The sequence below is a fragment of the Trematomus bernacchii genome, unplaced genomic scaffold (assembly GCF_902827165.1).
Source record: "Trematomus bernacchii unplaced genomic scaffold, fTreBer1.1, whole genome shotgun sequence".
NCBI lineage: Eukaryota > Metazoa > Chordata > Actinopteri > Perciformes > Nototheniidae > Trematomus > Trematomus bernacchii.
Genome location: NW_022987573.1, coordinates 1,931,956 through 1,954,520, shown reverse-complemented (window position 1 = coordinate 1,954,520; position 22,565 = coordinate 1,931,956). Strand labels below are relative to the sequence as shown.

The following is a 22,565-nucleotide window of genomic DNA, read 5'->3' as shown; positions in this document are numbered from 1 at the left end:
AAAAAAAATAGTTCAATTGATTTATGGAGAACGTTTGAATAGCTTTACAGTAAAAAAAATCATGCTGATATATCGCAAAGTAAGCTCTAAAAAGTCCTATTTCACTATCTTGGGTCAGAAAACCTTTTGAACAATACCCAGCCCTAAATGTATTGAAAGACTAACTTTCTTTGACAAATAATCTTTTACATTTTTCTTCATAAGAGGAGCATGTTTCTCGCTGTGATTGTTTGAATAAAGGGATGATGCAGTTACCCATTAGAGAGGAAGGGGACAGGACAGAGAGAAAGAGAGGGAGGCCAGACACACAATACTGCTGCTGCCCAACACAACAGGCCATTCTTTCAGCTCGCGCCACAACAGTCCTCACAGCTGAGTCCCAGCCGCTATTCTCCTGCTGTTCCCCCTGCTCCCTCCCAATCTCTCCCCTTTCAATACGGGGGAGAAAAATAAGGCAGGACAGGGGGGGGGGGGGTGAAAATGAATAGTGGGCAAGCACATACAATGTCAGGCGTCATTAGCTGGAAATCTTGAAAATAAAATTGTACACAAGGCAGGGTTTTAGTTTTTTCACCTGTAAGAAAGCACTGTTTTTAAGAGAATACTGCAATGTGAAAAAGGGGGACAGAGCAGAGTAAAGCTGAGAGGAGAGAGCTAGTGTACAAGGTGGGGTGACTCAGGGAGGTAAAAATGAGGGAGAATGGGAAGATGTGGCAGGGAAATATACATATGTGCTCTTACACACATACCATCATTAGAGACACATGCCACAACACATCAGTCCATCACTTCCACCCAACAAATCTGCACAAGCACTGGTTCCCAGAGTCTCTCTTTCAAAAACAAATCCACCTGCCTCAGTATTTCTGCTTCTGTGGATCTGTTTATTCTCCCCACCCACATCGACTCAATGTAATCCCTGAAGCCAAGGCATCTTTCCCAGGATGATAAGTAAATGTCAGATTTACCTCTATACCGCCACTACTGCTGCTGCTGCTTTCCTCTCCTCTCTGCACGTTATTCCACAGAAATATTTGAAAAGATAAATCCAAGCAGGCTGAAATCTGCTCTCCCTCTTCCAACCAAACCATCCATGGATCATCCAGTTGTCTGTGAGCGAGTGCTAGCTCCCAGCTTGCAAGCTCATTCAGGCAGGCAGCTAGTAGGCAGCTGCCGTTTTTCTTCAAAGCTCCACAAGCAGAGCAAATTAGAGGTCCAGCCCAGCTTAGAGGCTAAGCCATTGTGAGCTATTCACACTCGAGTTCCTGTCTGAGGCCAATGGCTGCAGCCCCCTTCATACTCCCGCCCACTCTACCTCCCTCCCTCCCTCTCTGTTCCTCGTGCTCTCTCTCTTTTCCTCTATTCTGTCTTCCCCTCTCCTTCTACTGATATCTTAGCCATAAATATAGATGCTTGACATTACCTAACACATGGTGCCTCCTGATAAACAGCCAGCTTTAGGCAGGTCTCGTGACTGAGAAAACCTCTCCAGGGGTGAATGCTGGGTTAAGGCAGAGTTTAGAGGGCAGCAAGACAAGGAGGAGGGTAAAGGCTCAGGATAGAAGAAGATGGTACACTAGACTGTATAATGTTGAAGATGCTGTTGTTACCAGCTATAAAACTGTTTAAGTATGATGAGAAGGGTTTGTAGTGAAGTGCAGAGTTAGTTGCGGGTTGGATTTGTTCACTACGTTCAGATTACAGCACTTCATAAGGATTTTTGGAGATTAAAAGCCCAAAAGAAAATCTTCCACCTGGAATCGCAGGCCTCTACCTGCATGGACATGGACGGCTGCCCAGGCAACCTGACCACAAAACCCGGGAGCTGCCCTGAGGGAAGAGGACTGCAGCTTTCTGTTCGGATCCACACGGTCCATTCTTAGCCACATGCCCTCATTGTTCCACAGTTTAAAGTTTAAGTATTGCAGCTTTACATTTTAAATCCACGAAAATACTGAATGCTTTTTTTATTTACCTGCAATTAACCTGCAATACAGTTTGATAAGATATAGGACTGACATTGTGTGTGTATAGAGTATTTAGGTTAGTATTTTGTGTGTGACTTAAAGGTTGGGTAGGTCATTTTGGAGAAACCAGCTCGAGTGCGCTAGAATTTGAAAATACACAACCGGAAGAAATCTGCCACTTCCTTACAGAGCCCCTCCTCCAACACACACGAACGCGCACATGACCAATGAGGGCACGAGATAAGTTTGTGCACAGATGGAAGGCTGACAGGCAGGTAGGCCATCCAGTTATTTTAGCCGGGCCGGCTAAAATGATTGGTCGTGCTTTTTACAGTATTACGGCTTCCACAGATGAAATCTTTTTATGGATTTTTTGTCAAAGCATTTAAGATATTCATTGCTATTGGGATGTTAAGAGCATTCCATGGAATATAACAAAAAGTGTATCTCGAGCCGGTTTCTCGAACTTACCCCACCTTTAAAGAATGACATATGTAACCGTTTGTATAGCTGGAGGACAAGGTGGGACATGTTTATGTTGGGTGAACAAACCTAAACTCACAATGTCAAATATAGGACGACTACACATTGGGTACTAATTTCAGTTTCATTCATGCAGAATTAACAGGTGCGGGGTGGTATAATGTTGTGATAGTATATGTGGTATTTAGCATAAATAGTATATGGGGGTTGGACTTTCGTTCAACATTTGGGGAAATTCACTATAGTGATAAGGAAGTTCAAAAGCACTTCTTTACTGGATGTATAGGACACTAATTTCCATGTTATATCTTATTTGTGTTGTTGCTTTTATCTGTGGGAAACCAGGAAAGTAAAACTAATGACTGACTGAAGGCTTTAAAAGAAAAAACAGATATAACATGCTAAAGGTTTTCCCTTGCTTAATGCATTTAAGCTAAGCTAACTGTCTACTAGCTCTATTTCCATACCAAGCATACAAAGAAAGATGAACCTCTATGGCATGACAGTGGTACCAGGGAAGTACTGCATAGGACTTACTGTCAAACCAACCTGTAATCCTAAAGTATATTGGCAGGTTTGGTAAAAACAAAATAAGGCGTGGGAAATTAGGGTAAAATTGATCGAAACACAAGATGCCACATAAACAAGAACGTTAAAGCATATCTGATTTCAGATCAATCTGGTATTATCACACTCATTGCTTGGAGGCATCAAGGTTCTCAAACACATGTGGGCTAGCTGGCCGCCACAGCAACCCATCACAAGACGCACACAGAGTAGTCTTGTAAAGGACGACATGATCGTAACAGAGAATCTTTGTTCGGCTAGTGAATTGGTACAGTTCCTTTCCTAGACCTCAAAGACACTAGAAGGCTGTCTAAAATATAATCTGTAAATAGTTAAGAGAATACACATTTGCTTTGATCAACAATCCAAAGCTCTGTTTTTCTTCCATGTGGACTCCTGGGTTGGCTAAAGTATCCCTCTGGTCAAATCAAGAAAGTAATGCAGTACCCCAGCAGTACAGAGGGGACTATACGTAAAGCATTTCTGCAGTTGTGTGACAGGATACTGGCTCATTAATCAGAAAGTGATCGCTTTAATTTAACCTGAGTGACTCTGGGGTGATCCTGTCAACACACCTTTACCTAGGTATTCACAAGATCAAAGGACATTTGTCTTACATGAGCTTGGCGAAGAAACATGAATGATGATTACGAATAACTAATATTTTTGTGAGCTAAACGTATAAGTGTGAGGTTCGTAATTGCAGTTGTTTTTCATTAGGTTGATCGAGTTTGTGTAAAATCAAACTCAGCATATAGCCTGTTCTAAACATTAATGCAGAAAGAGACAGTGCAATTGCATGTTTTTTTCTTCTAACTAAGATGCCTTTGAAATAGGCCTGGAGGGGATTGTCAATAATAAATCAACATCTGATCTGCAGTTATTTTGGCCTGTATGTGATCTATTCTTATGGAACCAAATGATGCCAGTTTGTGACTGTATCTGTTAATATGCTAAATATGGCAATGAAAACACCAACACATGCATTAAACATTACCCTCTCAAACACATAGCCTATGTAAACACACACACAGACACATATACACACACACACACAGAATCTGCACCTGTCCTCATACATCATTACTATGCAAAAACACATATTTGCCCAGCTTCCTCACAGAGCTTGGAAGCCATCCTTTTTCCCCCCATCCTTGCTGTTTTTCAGAGGGAATCGTTTGTTAACAGAGCAGATATTTGGTCACATGAACAAAATATGAACCGTGCGTTTGTGAAAAGCAGGCAAAGAAGCAGGGGCCCACTCATCCGTTACAAGAATGAATGGCCATCATTAGCATGAGGCTCCCCAGCAGCACCCTGCAATGCAGCGACACACACAATGGCGAGTGCCACGCTTCCCCCTGCCGTTCCCCCAGAGAAGCCCTTTTGTTTGAGCAGCATCTGGACCTGACCTCCATGCATTCGAGGCTGATGACCCCCGTCTCAGCTCCTCATATCTTCTCCTCTCCTAACCTCCTCTTAAAATCTTGCCTCTACAACAAACCACCCCCCCCTCCTCCTCTCTTCTCCTTCCTTATACCCTGTACGTTCTTCACACACAGATACCCCCCCCCCACCCTCCCTTCCTCTTCTAGCTAAGGAGAGCAGCCATCTCTTGCTTCTTGAAAAGAGGGTCTGTGTACTAGTAGGCCTTACACAAAGCCTGCAGGGTGAATTAGAAAACCAAAGAGGAAAAAGCACCAGGGCTACTGGCCATCTGTCCCTCTGGGTTGGACGTGCCTGCTCCGAGTGTGCCTGCCCCCCCTCTTTCCCTCACATAATTCCCACCCCTACCCCCACCTTCCCTGATTCCCTTAGCCTATATACACAGCATCAACCACATACACACAGTCTCTGCCATGCATACATCACAGGCTTTGGATGGCGGATGGCAATGAGAGTGGAAAAAAAGAAGACGGGGAGAATGAGGAGAGAATAAGGAGCTGCCACTTGCCTGGATGCAGAGAGAGCCTGAAGCCAGTAAATCAAGCCGTAATCCCTTTCTTTGTGTGAGCGGCAAACAGAGAAATTTGTCTCCAACAATGATTTCCCCGAGATCGGCAGTGGAGTGGAAAACAAGGAAGCGAGGGAGTGAAGGACAGCGAGTAGGGGAGGTTGAGAGAGAGATAGAGAGAGAGAGAGAGAGAGGGAGTAAGAGAGAGAGAGAGAGGAGGAGATGGAGGGTGAGAGCAGCAGAGGCAAGGAGACAGTGGGAGCAGCTAGAGTGTGACAGAGAGAGACAGAGGAAGGCAGCAGTCACCGCCGAGCCACAGGGACGCTGACACTCACTGGAGGATTTGAAGGGAAGAGAGGAGGACGACAGAGAAGAGAGCAGGGAGGGAGAGGGAGAGATCAGGGTAGTGGGGGGGGAGGGGGTGATTGGGTCGCACTGTGGCTCAAACGCTGGGATAACGCCGAGATAACCCTCATCCCCAAGCAGCAGCTGTAGACGTGAGAGGGAAATGAATCCCACGAGAGAACGACTTCTCTATCAATTGTGACATTTGCTGCACATGATCACAATGGCCATCTGTAGCAGCGAGGCTATGAAGGAGAGGGGAGGAGGATGGGTTGACAGAGACAGGGGGGGGGGGGGGGGGGGGGGGGGTTCATATAAACACACACATTCAAACACATGCCTCAAAGGGAAAAGAAAACACCTCGACCAGTGGTGGAGGGAAAGGCACCTGTTCGAGTCAAGCAAGAGGGAGCAACACATGTGCCCAGGAGAGGGGGAGGAGGAGACGTGGGGACAAAGGAAACAGAGGGCTGAGAAGTGTGGCTTTTATTTGACTGCCTTTTGTCATTCTGCCTTGTCATGCCAAGAAAACATTTGCATGTGTGTGTGTGTGAGAGAGAGACAATAAACAGGAGGTGGCAGTGATAGTAGGTCAACAGAAAGGGAGAGAGGGAGGGGGAAGAAAGAGAGAGAGAGGAGTGGTAAACAGTAAAAACATTTCAGTGCAGAGCTGACCAGCATTGTGTTGTGGCCCATTTGGCCTTTTTCAGTCTTAAGTGGAAAAAGATATGAGACAAATACACACAGAGTCAAGACAAACATATGCCCTACACAGAATAAGTCTTGTGATGTACAAAATGTTTCTCTATGTAAACAAATTAAATGAAAAGACCAACAAAGATCATTTTTAGATGTTTGTAAAGCCAAAGCCTGATATAAAGGACTTTTATTCCTCTGTGCCAAAGACTATTGTTCAAATACATCTCTGTTTAACGGGAGGACATATTCTTTTTTCAATATAAACGTAGGCAATGTTGTTGCTTTTAAATCAATCCCACATACAGCATCCTGCTGCTGTAAAAACTCACAAAGCACCATATTCACGTCTTTTAACTGTTTGAGTCACATTTTCTGACTACCTGTGCTTTTGTGACCCGTTTAGACTTTTGTCTTCAGTATCAACTATATGACTCAGTGCTACATACGGAGTAACACATTGTTTATATAGGAACAATTTCGATAAACAGCAGCATTTTCACAATCCATTCTGTCTAGTCAATGATACTTTGAAAACACTGGACCCTTTTAAATGTTTAGGTTCAACACAAACATTTGAATACTTCTAATATTTCAAAGTAATCATGGGCAAATGCTCCATTCACGATGCAACATATATATATATATATATTTATTTTCTCGCTGTACAGCTCAACTGAACTGCTTGAATACAAACATGCAGCCCGAAGTGCTTCAAATAACAAGATTAAAACGAATATCTGAACACTTTTTCTATTTTATTATGTCAACGCTGTCTGTCCTCTGTGCACAGGCCTTTCCATCGTGATCTCTGTGAGAGCCCAACATGTTCATCACATAATCAGGCAGGCATCTATTTTCAATATATCAGAACATCATAATCCCATGCAGTGGAGGCTCAGAGAGGCGGATTTACCAGTCACATGGCTGAGCGCAAGGGAAGGACAGACAGCCAGGGATAGAGCAGAGAGGCAGAGAGAGAATAAGCAATGAGAAAGAAACAGAGAGAGAGAAAGAAAAAAAATATATGAATCTAGTCTAAAATCCTCATTTCTTTTAGGGATTACCACAAAGCAAGGCCTCGTCCGTAGAAACAGGAAGGAAGTGGAATCATGTTCTATTTCTATATTGAATTAGGTATGTGCATATGTGTGATAATCAAGACAATTCACCAGGGAGGAACCAAGCACACACACAAACAAACACTCAATAACACACATTCTAATCACATCCCAGAACCCCTGTGCCATTTATTGAAACAATTTAAGGCTGCAGCCACACGGAGACGAAACGGGTCGTATCCGCTACAGTTCTCTATCTTATAGACGGTTTGTCCGCACAAGGCCGACAGGGAAACGCGGATAACGATAACGATAATGATAACGGGTCCCAAGGTGGGTAGATCTGCGGACGGAACGCTCTGGGGGGCCTAACGGCTCCTTGTGTATGTCCTATACGAGCATTTCCTGATAACGATGAAGCCATAGCCCCGCCTCTCCCCACCTCTGCTGCTCACTGCTGTAGCAGTAGCAGTACCTACTGTCAGTAGCTACTGCTACTGCTACTGACCATGCTACAGATGTTAGTGCAAAATCTACAGCTCCTCTACCACAACCATCAGCAACAAGTGGACAACTACATGAACTACATGTTGCTAAATCCACCGTGGAGAATAAACAGAAGGGCAACCAGGCAGCAATGGCAACCATGCTCGGGGGGTCTTCTTCGTTGCTTTTGGTGTATTTTGTGGCGGAAGTACAGCGCCACTTACAGGCCCGGCATATGTACTACAGCGGGTCGAGCGGTCTCGTGTGGACGGAAGACTTTTTTGATATCGAATTCGGTTCGTTCTCCGTTTCATCTCCGTGTGACTCCACCCTAAGCCTCAAGCTTTGGGGTCATGAAAATTCAAGAAAAGACATGACATGAGTAAAGTAGGGAAATGAACAGAGTAGATTTGGACTGTGTCACCCAAACTGCTGGACTGTGTCGGATACAAGGGTTTGTGACGTAACCCAGCCCAGCTGTGGAGTCTGGCACCGTGCTGGATGTTTGGCTCGAGACACACTTTTTGAATATTTCACAGTTATGTGAGGCAGCTGCGAAACTGGTGCCTATGGCGCGGCCAAGTCACCAGTGACTTTAATGGATAGTGATTTGATAAAAATCCACAGTGATGGTGTTTGGAAATTGTATGTTTATGCTCGTTTCAGAGCTGGAGAAGATTTTAAATGATAAAAAGGAAATGAAGAGGGACAGAATAATGTATGGGTGAGTGAAAGGCAAGAATGAGACTAAGAGGAGATACAACAAATGAGAAAGAAGCTAAAAGAAAGTGGGTAATTGAAACGATGCCAAAGACTGGTTAAATTCTTCAGCCAGATGTCACGTTTAAGCATTAACAAGCATATTATCACCATTAGAATGTTCTTATATACTCACAAGGCACAGCATGGCGATAGAGATTGGCTCTGATGGTCTTCTGCAGCTCGTGGTCGGGGGAAGACTTCTGAAACCTCAGGCTCAGATAGCGTTTCAGGTCCTTGTTAAGCTTGTGACCTGGAAACAGCAGACAGGCAAAATCAGCTCCAGTAAACAAACCTTCACGTCAAGAAACATCGTCTCTTCGCTGTTTACATGCCGGCATTTGACCAGAAGTAAGGTTATGAAAGGCTGTGACATTTCCATCGTTGAAATGCTCCTGGACACTTAAAGAGCACAAGTCAGACATTGTCTACTTTCTCTAGCCAATTTGGAAACACAGAAGCCCTGCAGTAAATATTTATGATAAAGAATGGATTCAAATGTTCATATATATATTAACTATTTTGTGTCCATGTGATGAAACAAGGCTTACTCAAGCAAACAAATGTTGTTGAGCAGGAATAATGCTTACCATGTTCGTTTAGTATGTTAGCATGCTAACAATCTATCGCCTGACCCAGCGAAACTGCCATTAATGGAGTTTCGACCTACGAGATTTCATTTATATAAAATGTAATCTATTTAATTAGATTGCCAATGGAGCAAATTGCAATAACAACATTTACAGTCTGTGAAGTGCAGAGAACTTCACAGTATGTAACAGGATGTTTAATTTAAAGAGAAACAGAGATTGAGGTGGGTTTAGTTAATTAATTAAAATAGTCTCTGATTGGCTTGAACTCCCAGGCTTACTCAGCATCCATCCAATCAGAGGTGCAAATGCTGCTAGCTGAGTTTGGACAGAGCACCGGCGCTCACAATGGGGCCAGATGGTCAGAGCTCGCTCTCACGCCAGGGTCTCATTTAGGACCATTTAATGATCTCCAAATATATCTTCCATGTCTGGGAGGAGCTGGCAAGCCGCTCTCTTGGGGGAGGTGCCATGGCCTCCTGTCGGCCTCCCATCACAGCAGAGGAGTTTCACTTGGCCCCGTGCTTTCAGATGGCAGGGTCAGTGTGGGTAGGTAGTGTGGCATATTTCAGTGTGAAAAGGAATACTTGGGGGCGATGCATTTGTCAGATTTGATTGTATCACTAAAAAGTGGGTGTCTCTTTGCAAACACGCAGTGATAGGGTGTTATAAAAAACAGTTTGACCTCCACCTACACCTCCCACAACAACATTGTTAGATCAGCGGGAAAAGGGCAAGGCACAAATGAATAAATTAGACCTCAACCATATCCTTTGGAAATGCAAACAAAGTTGTTTACTATCAGAACACAAACCTGATGCTCCGCTACAACTAACTCATGCAACAGTAAGTGGAAGAGACCAGAATAACTTTTATTTGGAAATTGTATTGTATGTCTTCAATGAAACTTGAAACCCACATTTTTAATGTTGCTTACTCTTTTTTCCCTGTAATTACTACCAAAATAAGGCTTAGTTAATTTGTAGTAGTAGTAAGACATCTTTGGAGAAGGTATTAATATTAATATTAATCCACAAATGTATGGTCAATTATTATTTTGTTTAATTCATACAAAAATCTGTCGTTATGTGCTGGACGATATGTTTGCCAGAAAGTACAGAGTAAGTAATAATCAAGTATCCAGTCTTTAAGCTAAGCTAAGCTAACTGGCTGCTGGCTTCATCAGAATCATAATTACTTTATTGGTCCCACAGCGGGGGACATATTAACTGCACATATATGACGGGGTTATTCATATTTTCATATCTCTCAGTTGGAAAGTAAATAAGTGTATTTCATCCAAATGTCTATGTAGGTCAGATCAATATGGGTTGACTGCCACCAGAGTTAGTCACATGGCTGTGGTTGATGTTTGGAAGTGAAAATCACACTAAATGAGGCAGGAAGGAGGTAGGAAGTGCTTGCAGCTCAAGAGGAAGTGCTGCTGCTGAGCGACTGGAGAGAGGGAGAGGGGAAGGCAGGCGCATCATAAGCATCAGTGCAGCAGGTGAGAAAGTGAAAATGGTCTTAAAGCAGAGGAGTATTTGTCATCTGCCCTTTGGTGACATCATCTGTCAGCTTCACATGCACCTCCTTCCCCCATGGACATTACTATAAATACTGAAGCATGTAACACTAATCATGTGAAGTCCCAAAAGAAACAACAACAACACATGTTATTCTACAATGAGGATGGAAGAATCTGACGCCTGAGTGACTGCAATTAGAATCAGCGCCCCTGATACATTTGGTGAGGTTGTGGTTAAGGTTATAATACAAATAATATTCAAAATGTAAATCCCATTCATAAATAAACACAGCCAAGCTAATATTAGCATAGCCATAATTCTGTCACTGGTATGGTTTTCTACCCAGAAGTGAAAACACTGGTTGGTAGTGTACCTTGCTGTATTTTTCCGTTCCTCTCTCTCTCTCTCACTCACACACACACACACACACACACACACACACACACACACACACCACACACACACACACACACACACACACACACACACACACACACACACACACACACACACACACACACACACACACACACACACACAGCCTACTGTGTAATTCAGTGCAAGCAAAGCACAGTCAGGTAATTGTTACCTAGCAACCAGCCAGTGCTGACGACCATCATTACGGTCCCTGCTAGGCAAGCAGCAGTCAGATTGTGAAAGGAAAAACAGACACAACAGCACATTTGCAATCACACACCACACATAAAACATATACAAGTATTCTTTCAATTCATCCTCTGCTGCTCCACTTCCATGTCTATGGTGATCTGATTTATATAAACAGCTCCTCGGAGATAAAATATGTTACACATACATTAGTGTTGTGCATTCAGCGTCGAGTCAGTTTTGCTGGCTCAGATGCTTTCCCTGAGATAAGGACCGCTGTCAGGAACAACCCCCCCCTCCTGTGGGTACGCACCGTGAGCAGAGGGCGGGCTGCCCAGGTGTCGTGCTCCATCAAAGACAAAGTCATCAAATATTCAATATTTATGAGGACTAAAGCCGTGTGGATCAGAGATTACAATCACAACACTGTGTGTGTGCAGCTCATTCACTGTTTACTTAGTTTCTCCCTGGATTTGCATTCACAAATGCTGTTTCACTTATCATATAACCAGATGTTACGGTGCTGTAGATGTCAAAAGGAAATCATAAAATAAAAACCAACTGGTTTTGGCTAAATCATTGTTTGATTTGTAACATTTCAGTGGTGTCAGATTTTGATACATTTTCAGCTCAGAGAGATATCCTCAGAAAGTGCTACACATCTTTATTTTTTTGCCAGATAATATTATGTTCATATTTGCAAAATAATTTCATGGTATTTGAGTGATTGGAAAAAGCAATAGATTTTCTTTTCTTGACCCATTTAAAGTGGTTTCCCCGCAGCATGTAACAAAAAAAAGAAAAACAAAGCTTAAGAATCCAACAAAAACAACCAGATGTGGTGAGAAAATAGGAGATATAATCGCAGCTCCACCACTACTCGCTGCAGCGTTCTACACAATTTAAACAATACACAGTGAATTGTTCACCGTTTGTATTGAATGGAGATCCTTGTCTAGTATACAATAAGATACAGGGTATTGTCTGTGAATACATAGCCGTCCGTTTCTCCTAAATATAGTCTGAATTGTGCTGATATTTTTATAAAATGGTCTTATATTAAGGGATTACATCTTTTAATACAGGTGCAGATTTAAAAGAAAAGTAACTGCTCAGTGAGCTTTTATAGCACACATCAATATAATCGACGTCAGTGTATTCACGCTTATTTGCAATGTAGAAAATAGTCTCAGGACATTTATAATGAAACAATTACTACTCCAGCTTAGTAAAGTTGTGGCTCCACAGAGCAACATTTAAGTTGAAACATTTGTGTTTGCCAAAAAAGCAATAAATGAACAATTTCTAGCAACTATTATGTGAATATTAGCTGTTATTCTTAGTATTATATGATAGTTATTGGATTATATTTTAGTTTTGGACAATAAGTCAAACACACTAATTAAATGTGTTATCTTGGGCTCTGGGTAACTGGGCAATTTTAATGATTATCTGCTATTTTATAAAGCAAAAGATGAGAAGATAAATGTTAGTTGCAGCCGGAAAAATTACACTGCTTTTCTGACTGTCAGTGAAAATACTACAAACACCAACAAATCAGTCTCTTGATGATAAGATGGACCATACGAGAGCTTGAGAAGGATATTCTTGATTTTCTCCATAACAATGAAATCCCTCCATCAGGGGAAATCTGAGACACCAGAGACGTTAGCGCATCGAGTGATGTTTCCTGGGAGCTGAGATGTTTGTGGAAACGGCTGGTAAAAGACTGTTAGGTAGAGATCGGAGCTTTTTAACCGCGAAGAGATGAGTGAGGATGTGAGGGCCCTGTCGTTTTACAGATAGAAAGAGAGTGAGACAGAGAGATGGGTTTAACCCAAATAAGAGTGGATTATACACATCCTCCATGCCTCCAGTCAGCATTACATAACCTTAAATCTAGTTTTGCATTCCTGTCTCATGTTGGGGACTGTAGGGGGGGAGGGGGGATGTGTGTGTTCTCATACATCTAAGGAGATCGTGATTCACACATTCTCTCATGCACATTTCTGTGAAAATGAAAACACAGATATACACACAAACAAAGTAATATCTGTTTTAAAGATGCAATCTTTATGGTTTTAACATAAGCTGAATAATTTATTAAATTCACAGAAAAATTATCTATTTGATTATCAATTAACATCATTCTTTAATGCAAAATGTTCAGAAAAAGCAGCCCTCTCAAATATGTAGATATCTAAATCTTCTCTGTTTTCACATATAAAACTGGACTAACAAGACATTATCTTTGATTTTTTTTAAACCTCTTTTTAAAAGGTTTGGAAGTTTTTTTCACGCTATGCAACACAAAATGGAAGTGAATTTGGAGAGGATTAAATAAAAATGTTTTGTATTTTAACATAATGGTCAGATAGGAAATGAACACAACATATGGTTGGTGGCTGCTTCAAACATCAGCAAAAGACTTTCAAGCAGCTGCAGCCGATAGTACCACATAACAGCTGCCATCACTACAAATCACTGCTAATACCTGTCAATCACGCCTGTGGACGTAAACATGCCAGGTGGTTACCATTTCAAACAGAATGACAGATCTAAATAGCAATTGTGGTTATGGGAGTTTTTTTGTTATCACATATCAAATGAAAAGCTTTTAGAGAGTGGAAGTGTGTGTGTGTGTGTGTGTGTGTGTGTGTGTGTGTGTGTGTGTGTGTGTGTGTGTGTGTGTGTGTGTGTGTTGTGTGTGTGTGTGTGTGTGTGTGTGTGTGTGTGTGTGTGTGTGTGTGTGTGTGTGTGTGTGTGTGTGTGTGTGTGTGTGTGTGTGTGTGTGTGTGTGTGTGTGTGTGGCTCTGTTCAGCTGCTGATTGGGATTCATCTCTCGTCCTCCAGCTCAACACTGCCCTCTGTGTCTCTGAGCCTCACCACTGAAAGTGTGCTTTACACATACACCGTCACCATAGCAACCCAGAGCCAACCAGCGAATGAGGTGAGCCGTGTGTGGTCATTATGGGATGCTGCCCCCCAGTGGTGGCTCTCAAGTCTATGAGGTTGTAAAATACAAAGCTTTTTTAATGCCTGCTGTAGTTCATTAAAGATACTAAATGAAAAGTGACTGTCCTTAAGAACAGTGAAGATAAGTACTGGGCTTTACATAACTTTATACCCTTACTTTATTACATTTCAGAGAGAATTATCGTACTCCACTCTATTAAAATAAAACAAATAAGTAAAAGTAATCCGATGAATTTGTAAAATAGGATTCGTTGTTGCAGATTACATTTTGAAATAGAAAACGGTCAAAATGTGCTCAAAATTCAATCAATGTAACATTAAAATGTGCGCATCAATGATAATAATATTACATGTATAGGATATGAGAGGGCCAGAATGTTGGTTACCTTTGAATAATTTAAGTACATTTGCTGATTATATATGCACTGCGGTTAAATCTTGAATCTTATACCTCTACTATTCTGATTGCTATTTCAAATGGGGCTAAGCCTGCGAGCTAGTTCAGGCAGTCAACTCGAGCACCAATGATACATTAACACATGACGCACCTCGTCCCTCTTACAACCAACCAAACACATTCTCCTAAACATGCCGCTCTATTTAAGCTGCCAGGTCTTCCTGCCTCTGCCTCGCTATGCTGCTGCTGCCACTGCTGTGTTCACTTGCTATTGCTGCGTTCATGTTCATGTTCCTGCTGCTGTGTTTCATGTTGCTGCTGCTTGCCTGACCCACCACCACCCCAGCTCCACCCCAGCTTCCACCTGTAGGCTAGTTATCTAATCATCACTCAATGTTCTTTGTAAATCTGTGGAGTGATGAGGCCCGAGCCTAGACGCCAAACTCAAACTATATTCTGCTATAATAAACATATTAAGAACATGTGAGTTGTCTGACTGAATTTCTATTTACAGTAATAAAGTCAAATATATGACAGCTTCTAACACCACTGCCACCCAGGTGTTTACATTGCACCTAAAAGTACTCAACAATCTTAGTTACAGTCAACATTGGATGGAAAGCAGACACAAACAACTACGACTAAGAGAAGACTCAACAAGCATAACCCAATCAATTGTTTACTTTTAGGAAACAGACCACGCATAGATGTATCTGTTTATACTTGCCAATGTAGAAAGCCCCTAAATGTTCTCTGGGAAAATGCTGTATAGTTAATACCTTACAATGAGCATGTGAGTGATTTCTGCAAGCAAAATACATATTACAAGAGAAGATGATAACAGATTGTGAATTTAAACACTCTCAGGCTTTAGTTTTACTGCTCAAATACAATTTAACAAACCTTACGAAAGATGAATCAACTTTGTAACTCCACACAGCTTCTGGACTTATCTGGTGTAACACAGGAGAGAAAACCACAAAGATGCCAAGAGTCTGCAGGCATGTGTGTGGTCAACACTGTCATCGCTGGCACAGATTATGTGTTAAATGAAAGGCAGGAGAGCAGACAATCCTTCAGTAACACACACACACACACACACACACACACACACACACACACACACACACACACACACACACACACACACACACACACACACACACACACACACACACACACACACACACACACACACACACATATCGTCCTACCTAATGAAACACCACCTGTAGTGATGACAGAGAAGATTATGGTGCAAGACAAGATGCCTTCACAGGCTTGATCCCCACCAAAGGGAGTAAGGTGACACTGTCTGGGTGTTCGGCCCTCAAACAGCCAGGTGCAGTGCTCTGCATTTCAAGGTCTACATGCTACTTGTAGGACATGCTTTAAATGTAAAGCTCAACATTTTCAGAAATGCTAGTTTGCTTTCTAGCGAGATTCAGATGAGGAGAGCAATACCAATCCCATTCCTGTCTGATCAATATGAAGCCAGCAGCCTTAGTTTAGCAAGAACGCTGAAAACAGAGGAAACTAGCTTATCTTTGCTTGAAGGTTAAACAAATATAGGTACCAGACCCTATGAAGCTCACGGATCAATACATTATTCCAGATTCATTTATTGGAGCAATATGTGTTGGTCAATGTCTTGGATGGGACTAACACATATTAGTCCAATACAAAGGCTGTGCTTTCGACAAACACAAAGTTCGTTCCTCTTGTCTATTTTTAGCTAATGTATTTAGTCCTACGGATACAAATACAAACTGGAGCTGTGAAAACATCAATTTGTGGTTGTGGTTACAGTTTTGGCACAGATAGAACAAATGCATTATATATTATTCAGTGAGTTTTAGAGATTATGTTTGGCAGATTTTGTAGCCTTCAGACTGAGCCAGGTTAGCCGTTTCCAGCCATTATGCTGAGCTAAGCTTCATATTTAATGTGTAGACATGAGAGTGGTATCAATCTTCTTTTCTAACTTTGCATACAGTTCTTGGAGATTTGCTCCATATTACAGAAAGCATTGCTGTACAGAACTAGAGGAGCAGTGGTCAGCTGGTGATTTCACAAGCCTGTCTGTTATCACATTTTGATTAAGGCGGCTCCACTCTGTCTGCGTGCTTCTATCTGGTTTAGTGCTGTGGCACAAGAGAATCCAGAAACTGAAACTCAATTATAGACACAAAATCACCCACTGACTGTCCATTACTGTTTTATTTCTAAGAAGCCATTTTCTAAATCTTTAAATTACCCCTTTTGTCATCATCTCATGCCATCTAAGTCCGATAACCCAGAGCTTGAAGAGCACAAAGAGAAGGCATTTCCTCCAGAGGACAAATAATATTGTATTTCCTCTTGCTGATTCCAAATAATGGCCACAGAGTAGGAACTGGAAATGCTGGTTCTTAAACAGTAAATTCCATTGTTTCAGCGGCTTCCTGTGGGTCTCAGGACATCCCGTCAGTCAACACTTGACTCTCCAGTTACACATGAGAGCATTTAACTCTACATTATCCAGCAATATAAGGAGGGCCGACTGAGAGAGGTGGAAATCTGGAGGGATGCAACAGACAGAACTAATCCAATACTCCTGCTCTCAGTGATGGCTTTCACTCTGCTCTCTCTTGGTGTGATAGAGAAGCTGCAATCTCAAGCTATTACACAGCCATTATCCAGGCTGAGAGGTCATGACAGCTGATACAGCAGACGAGATGATAATGATATTAAACATGGGACACACTTGTTTTGTTCTCATGTCAATTAAAACACATTCACACACTCTCTCTTCCCCTCTCACACACAGATAAGGAAGCAGTATGTTGAGCTACTTTTTACCATTTGAAGCTGCCACTGTCTTATTTCGGCCTTCCATGAGCCCTGCAATCAGAAAAGCAGGGGTGGAGAGGAAAAAACAACAATCACAGAGAGGTCCGCCGTAAAGCTCTGGACCGGTCCTTTGACTTCTCCTTCTATAATTACCTCCATAAGCAGCCACACCCAGAGCTGCTTTTATGTTATTCCCAGTCTAAAGCTGTGTTCACTGAGAAAACAGAGTGAATCAGACCATCATTTTCAGCAAAAGTTTTTTTTTTACATGTTTGAATTCCTGACTTTAACTCCAAAGTGTAACACAGCTTTTTAGGTTGGTTAATGTCTTTATCTGGTTACTCTATTTATTTTTTGGGGTTTTGGTTCACCTATTCTATCTTTTAAGTGAGATTATAGTTTCCTGGTGATATATCTGAAAAGACAGACTGCTTTGAAAAGTTATATAGGCATATATGCCTATATAATATGCATTCAAGTGCCTATCATCCTAAGTCCCCCAAAAATAAACTGAATACATTTGGGTTTTGAATCGTGAGTTGGGAAAAACTAAAGAATTCAACTTATTATATATTTTGAAATATTTTCTAATGATCTCAAAAAGTATCAATTAACTGGTCAAATCATAAACACATGAATCAATAACAGCAAATAATATTAGTTGCTGCCCAAGACAAAAATATTATACAGGTATTTTAACAAAAACAAATAATTGCTTCAGGTTCAAAGTCAAAGTAAAAAAGCCCTTCTGGTTTTTACTGTTGGACATACAGTATAGAAATGTATGGATGGTTTGTGAGGAGGCAGCCGGGCCAGTTCTGACCCAGTTCTACACTGCTGTGCTGCTGAGTCAGAGTCAGCAGTGCATGATGGGAGAACTGGTATGAAGGAAGAGTCATAGAGAAAGACACACACACACACACACACACACACACACACACACACACACACACACACACACACACACACACACACACACACACACACACACACACACACACACACACACACACACACACACACACACACACACGCACACACACTGAGGAGAGCAGAGGCGGTATGTTCTGCTCCAGTGCGCTGCATCTGTTCATTGCTAAATATAACCAGAGGAACCCAGGCCTACTGCTCCCTCTGCTCTGAGTTAATAGCTGAGTAGGCCAAAGGATGGAGGGGGAAAAAGGAGGAAGGGAGGAGAAAAAGGATGGTGCACTTGTAAAGACTAAAAGAACAAGTGTACGCTTGAGGGGAGTGGGTTGGGAGGAGGGTTAATCTTGAATGATGCGGGCTCCTGATAAACACAGATACTGCTTGTAAATTCTGTTCCCAAAAATATTTAAACACAGACTAAACATGGGAACTATTCCTGTGAATACTACCAAAGTCAACAAACTCCAGATGGCAGGATCTCTATATTTTGTCGCCTGGATTTATTTTTAAACTAAAGGAAAACACTCATTTGTGCGATGTTTTTATAATGCACAAAAGGCGGCTATTTTAATGTGTCCATTGTATATTTCGCTCCCGTGGGCAACACGTGTAAAAACACTGAATCGTCCCTGTCTCTGATGGAAAGCATCAAGCTTCGGCCGGTATGTGAGCACGCCATGAGTTCTAACTGCCTCTGTTAAATGTCATTGCCTGCCTGGCCGTCACACACAAAGGGCCCCTCTGTGATTAAAGTCCCCCCTTTCACAGGAGCCGATGACCACGGGCAATGAGTCGGAGATGAGATACACGTCCTCTCTCCCTCACAGACTGGAGCGCATCACACCACAGGGACAAGTGTGTCATCAGCAGCCCGCTAATGTGATGAAACTCAACGATAAAACACAAGACGAGAAATTAACACATTATGCTTGAATTATAGCCTGTATACATCAGTATGAAGGCGTAGAAAAGGACTTGCGCAGCGAGTGTAATAACCACTAATTTCTACCTTGAGGGTTGTAATTGAAGGGCCTTATTTTTCAGTTGGTGAGGCACACAAAGAAACCAGTTGTGTTGACTTGAAGGAAACTAAAAGACAGGACATCCAGTGACCTATATATCTGACTTCTCTGCTGTGATAATTGTACAAAAAAATGAACATATATGAAAGACCTACTTTCACAAAAATAGCCATTCGAACCAAGGAGCTATCCATCAGATATGCAAGGCTAAGTGTAGGGATATATCTGACGGACAAGAGGCCCCACAGGGAGGTTCATTAAATGAATCTGTCAAGTGAATTTCCTCAGTTAGTCACCCATTGGTTGCTGCTAGCAGAATTTTGTGCTGAAAGGAAGCACTATTTCAGAAGTGCCGGCTAGGCATGTTTGTTAAAGGATTTAGCTAATATGCTAAAAAAGTGAGGGAACATTACAGCTTTTGAAGTAGAGTTCAAGAAACCTGCAATCAAACAGATTAGGTGGGGGGTGGGTATATGCAAGAGGGATTCCCTAACAGCGAGGCACACGTCTAAGTCTCTATCAAAAGTTTCTGAGAGCAGAGATAACACAGCAGACTGACAGCTGGGGATCAACAGCTGAGATAAGATTAAAGCGCGGCCTTGGTTCTCAGCAGCCGGCTGTGTTATTACTGTATGATGATGCAAACCTTGATAGGTGCAGTCCTGCCTCTTCAAAACTCATCATCATCAACAACTTTTAGCGCCACATCACATACACATAAATCCATAAAAGTGAAGGGTTAATTAAGGAAAATATTAGGTTTCAAGAAAAAAAAAGCAGTATTTATCAAATAGTAAAGAATACCCAATCAAACAGTATGTGAACAGCAACAAGTAAAGGTCATTTGTGACTTCTCAAACTCAGGGTGCCAAACACTGCCTCAATGTTGCTTTAGTTTTTGCAACGGGATTGATTTGTTGGGTACATTTACCAAGAATCCCCCAGATTGACAATAAAACAGATGGTCCCTTTTTTTGTGTATACATAATTATGCAAAAATGGAAGGACTGCTAACTAAAAATCACAATGATTTATCTGTATATCAGCTAGGCATTAAAACTAAGATTAACAACAAAGATTAAAATGTGAGAAGATTGTTACATTTTCTCAAAAAAATGTAAGACATTTGAAGTGACACAAACCATGTTGAGTGTCTAAGATCACCTCATTGTGCTCAGTGAAGAGACCAAGCTCGAGCATTCAGTCAAACTGCTTCAAATGAAATGTAAATATGTGGCTGTATGTGCTGTTAGGTTGCGGTCAAACACTGTACATCCTTCATAAACTGTTCTCTGTGAAACCATCAAATATCTGACCTTCAGACCGAAAGGTCTCCTTTACAGCTGAATAGCACTGAACACAGAGATGATTTTGAGACATTTGAGAAGACGTGTAAGGAGATAATGGAGGGTTATGGAGACAGAGTGAGTGAAATAAACTGGATGCGAGACCTTTAAAATAAATGGAGAGATGGAGCTTCATTACGCTGTTTGGACAAGTGATCAGACAATAGTTCAGCGTGACTGTTATTGTTTTCTGCTACATCAGCCAGTTTATTATGTTAATTGATTATTTATCTCAGGTATTTTCTGATTTAAGCTTCTCAAAAGTAAGGATATGCTGCATTTCTCTGTCATACTTTAAAGGTGGGGTAGGTAAGTTTGAGAAACCGGCTCGAGATACACTTTTTGTTATATTCCATGGAATGCTCTTAAAGGTCCTATGTCATGCTTTTCCGGTTATTACCCGTCCCCTTGTGTGTTATGAAGGTTTTTATGCATGTAAACGGTGTGCAGAGTCAAAACCCACAAAGTACACCCTGTAGCGAGTAAAACTCTAACACAGAAAATACCTCCCCAAAACGCCTCGTTGGAGATACGTCATTGTCCATTGTTTACTTCCTGGGTGTTGTGACGTAGGAATGGCCAGTAGCCACGCCCAGAGCTATGACGCGATACGGTCATGCGGTACCCGGAACGAAATGGACCAATCCGTGGAGCCGTTATGTTACGTCCGCAGAGCCGTTACGTTAAGCCCCTGCTGATTGGTCCAAATTGACCAATCCACGGACTTCCTCACACACACACACTCTCTGCTGATTTCTCCTCCCTGGCTGCAGGCTGATAACAGACAATTGGGATCGAGGCGAAATTCTCTCTGCAGACCCATTCTCACAGCGTTTATCAACCTTTTTCTTACTCAATATCAAGCCACACTTATTGTTTTTACTTCGGCTGTGAGTTTGTGTGTGCTCAGGATGAGTTTGGCTGTGTTTCGCTGTGTATCCTAAACAAGGAAACAACACCTCCACGGAGCTCAGCGCGATTCACAACGTCCCGACCAATCAAAGCACACTGTGCTCACAGGGAGGGTGGGGGCTGGAGCTATTGGAGCTCCAACGAGCCGTTAAAGGCAGAGAGTGAAATTCAGTGAATACACGTAGTTTACAGAGATGCTGTATGAGAAACCAATGTGAGTTTGGAAAATTGCACAATATAAATCTATTCTAGTAGACCTCAACAATGGAATTATGATCAGTGGAAATGGCCATGACATGGGACCTTTAACATCCCGATAGCAATGAATATCTTAAGTGCTTTGATAAAAAATCCATAAAAAAAATGTCATCTGTGGAAGCCGTAGTACTGTAAAAAGCACGACCAATCATTTTAGCCGGCCCGGCTAAAATAACTGGATGGCCTACCTGCCTGTCAGCCTTCCATCTGTGCACAAACTTATCTCGTGCCCTCATTGGTCATGTGCGCGTTCGTGTGTGTTGGAGGAGGGGCTCTGTAAGGAAGTGGCAGATTTCTTCCAGCTGTGTATTTTCAAATTCTAGCGCACTCGAGCTGGTTTCTCCAAAATTACCTACCCCACCTTTAAAGTACACTCAATATCTTTGGATTTTGGATTAATGCTCAAATACAACAAGCTACAGGTGTAAAAGTTGGTCTTAATTTAAAAAAACGTCTAAAAAAAGGATGATTTTGGCTCTGTTAAATATTTCACAATTTTTTGACAGATAACTTTAGGCCTTTATCAAGAAAACAATTGTTAGATAGAAATGTTTAATACAAATCATTATAAGCGCCAGATGTAATGTAAGGTGGGGAGAGAGAAAAGAGAAAGGAATAATCTGAGGACGACACAGAAATATCTGGAGTATTTTAATCAAAGCTTTAAAGCCCACACTATTATCTCCCTACCTCCATCTTAAAACAGTTTCTGACATAATCCTGTGGCACAAACTGTACCTTTAAGACTTAGAAAACAGATACATCTTAAGGGAAAAAATAACAATAAAATAAATATTTTTCTGGATCACAAATTATTACATAATCACACTTAACATCAATACGTTAATA

At 41.8% G+C, this 22,565-nt stretch overlaps 1 protein-coding gene across 9 annotated transcripts in view; it reads right to left on the bottom strand.

The window, feature by feature from the left end:
• LOC117479536 (membrane-associated guanylate kinase, WW and PDZ domain-containing protein 1-like) overlaps positions 1-22,565 on the bottom strand; it is an 88,471-nt gene that overhangs the window by 52,572 nt on the left and 13,334 nt on the right. For 8 of the 9 annotated variants that reach the window (XM_034126562.1, XM_034126565.1, XM_034126564.1 and 5 more), the window contains exon 2: positions 8,455-8,571. In XM_034126562.1, coding sequence (XP_033982453.1) covers positions 8,455-8,571 — 117 coding nt within the window. Of the gene's footprint in view, positions 1-968; positions 1,224-8,454; positions 8,572-22,565 lie in introns of those variants that run through there. The other variant, XM_034126570.1, reaches the window with a different exon arrangement.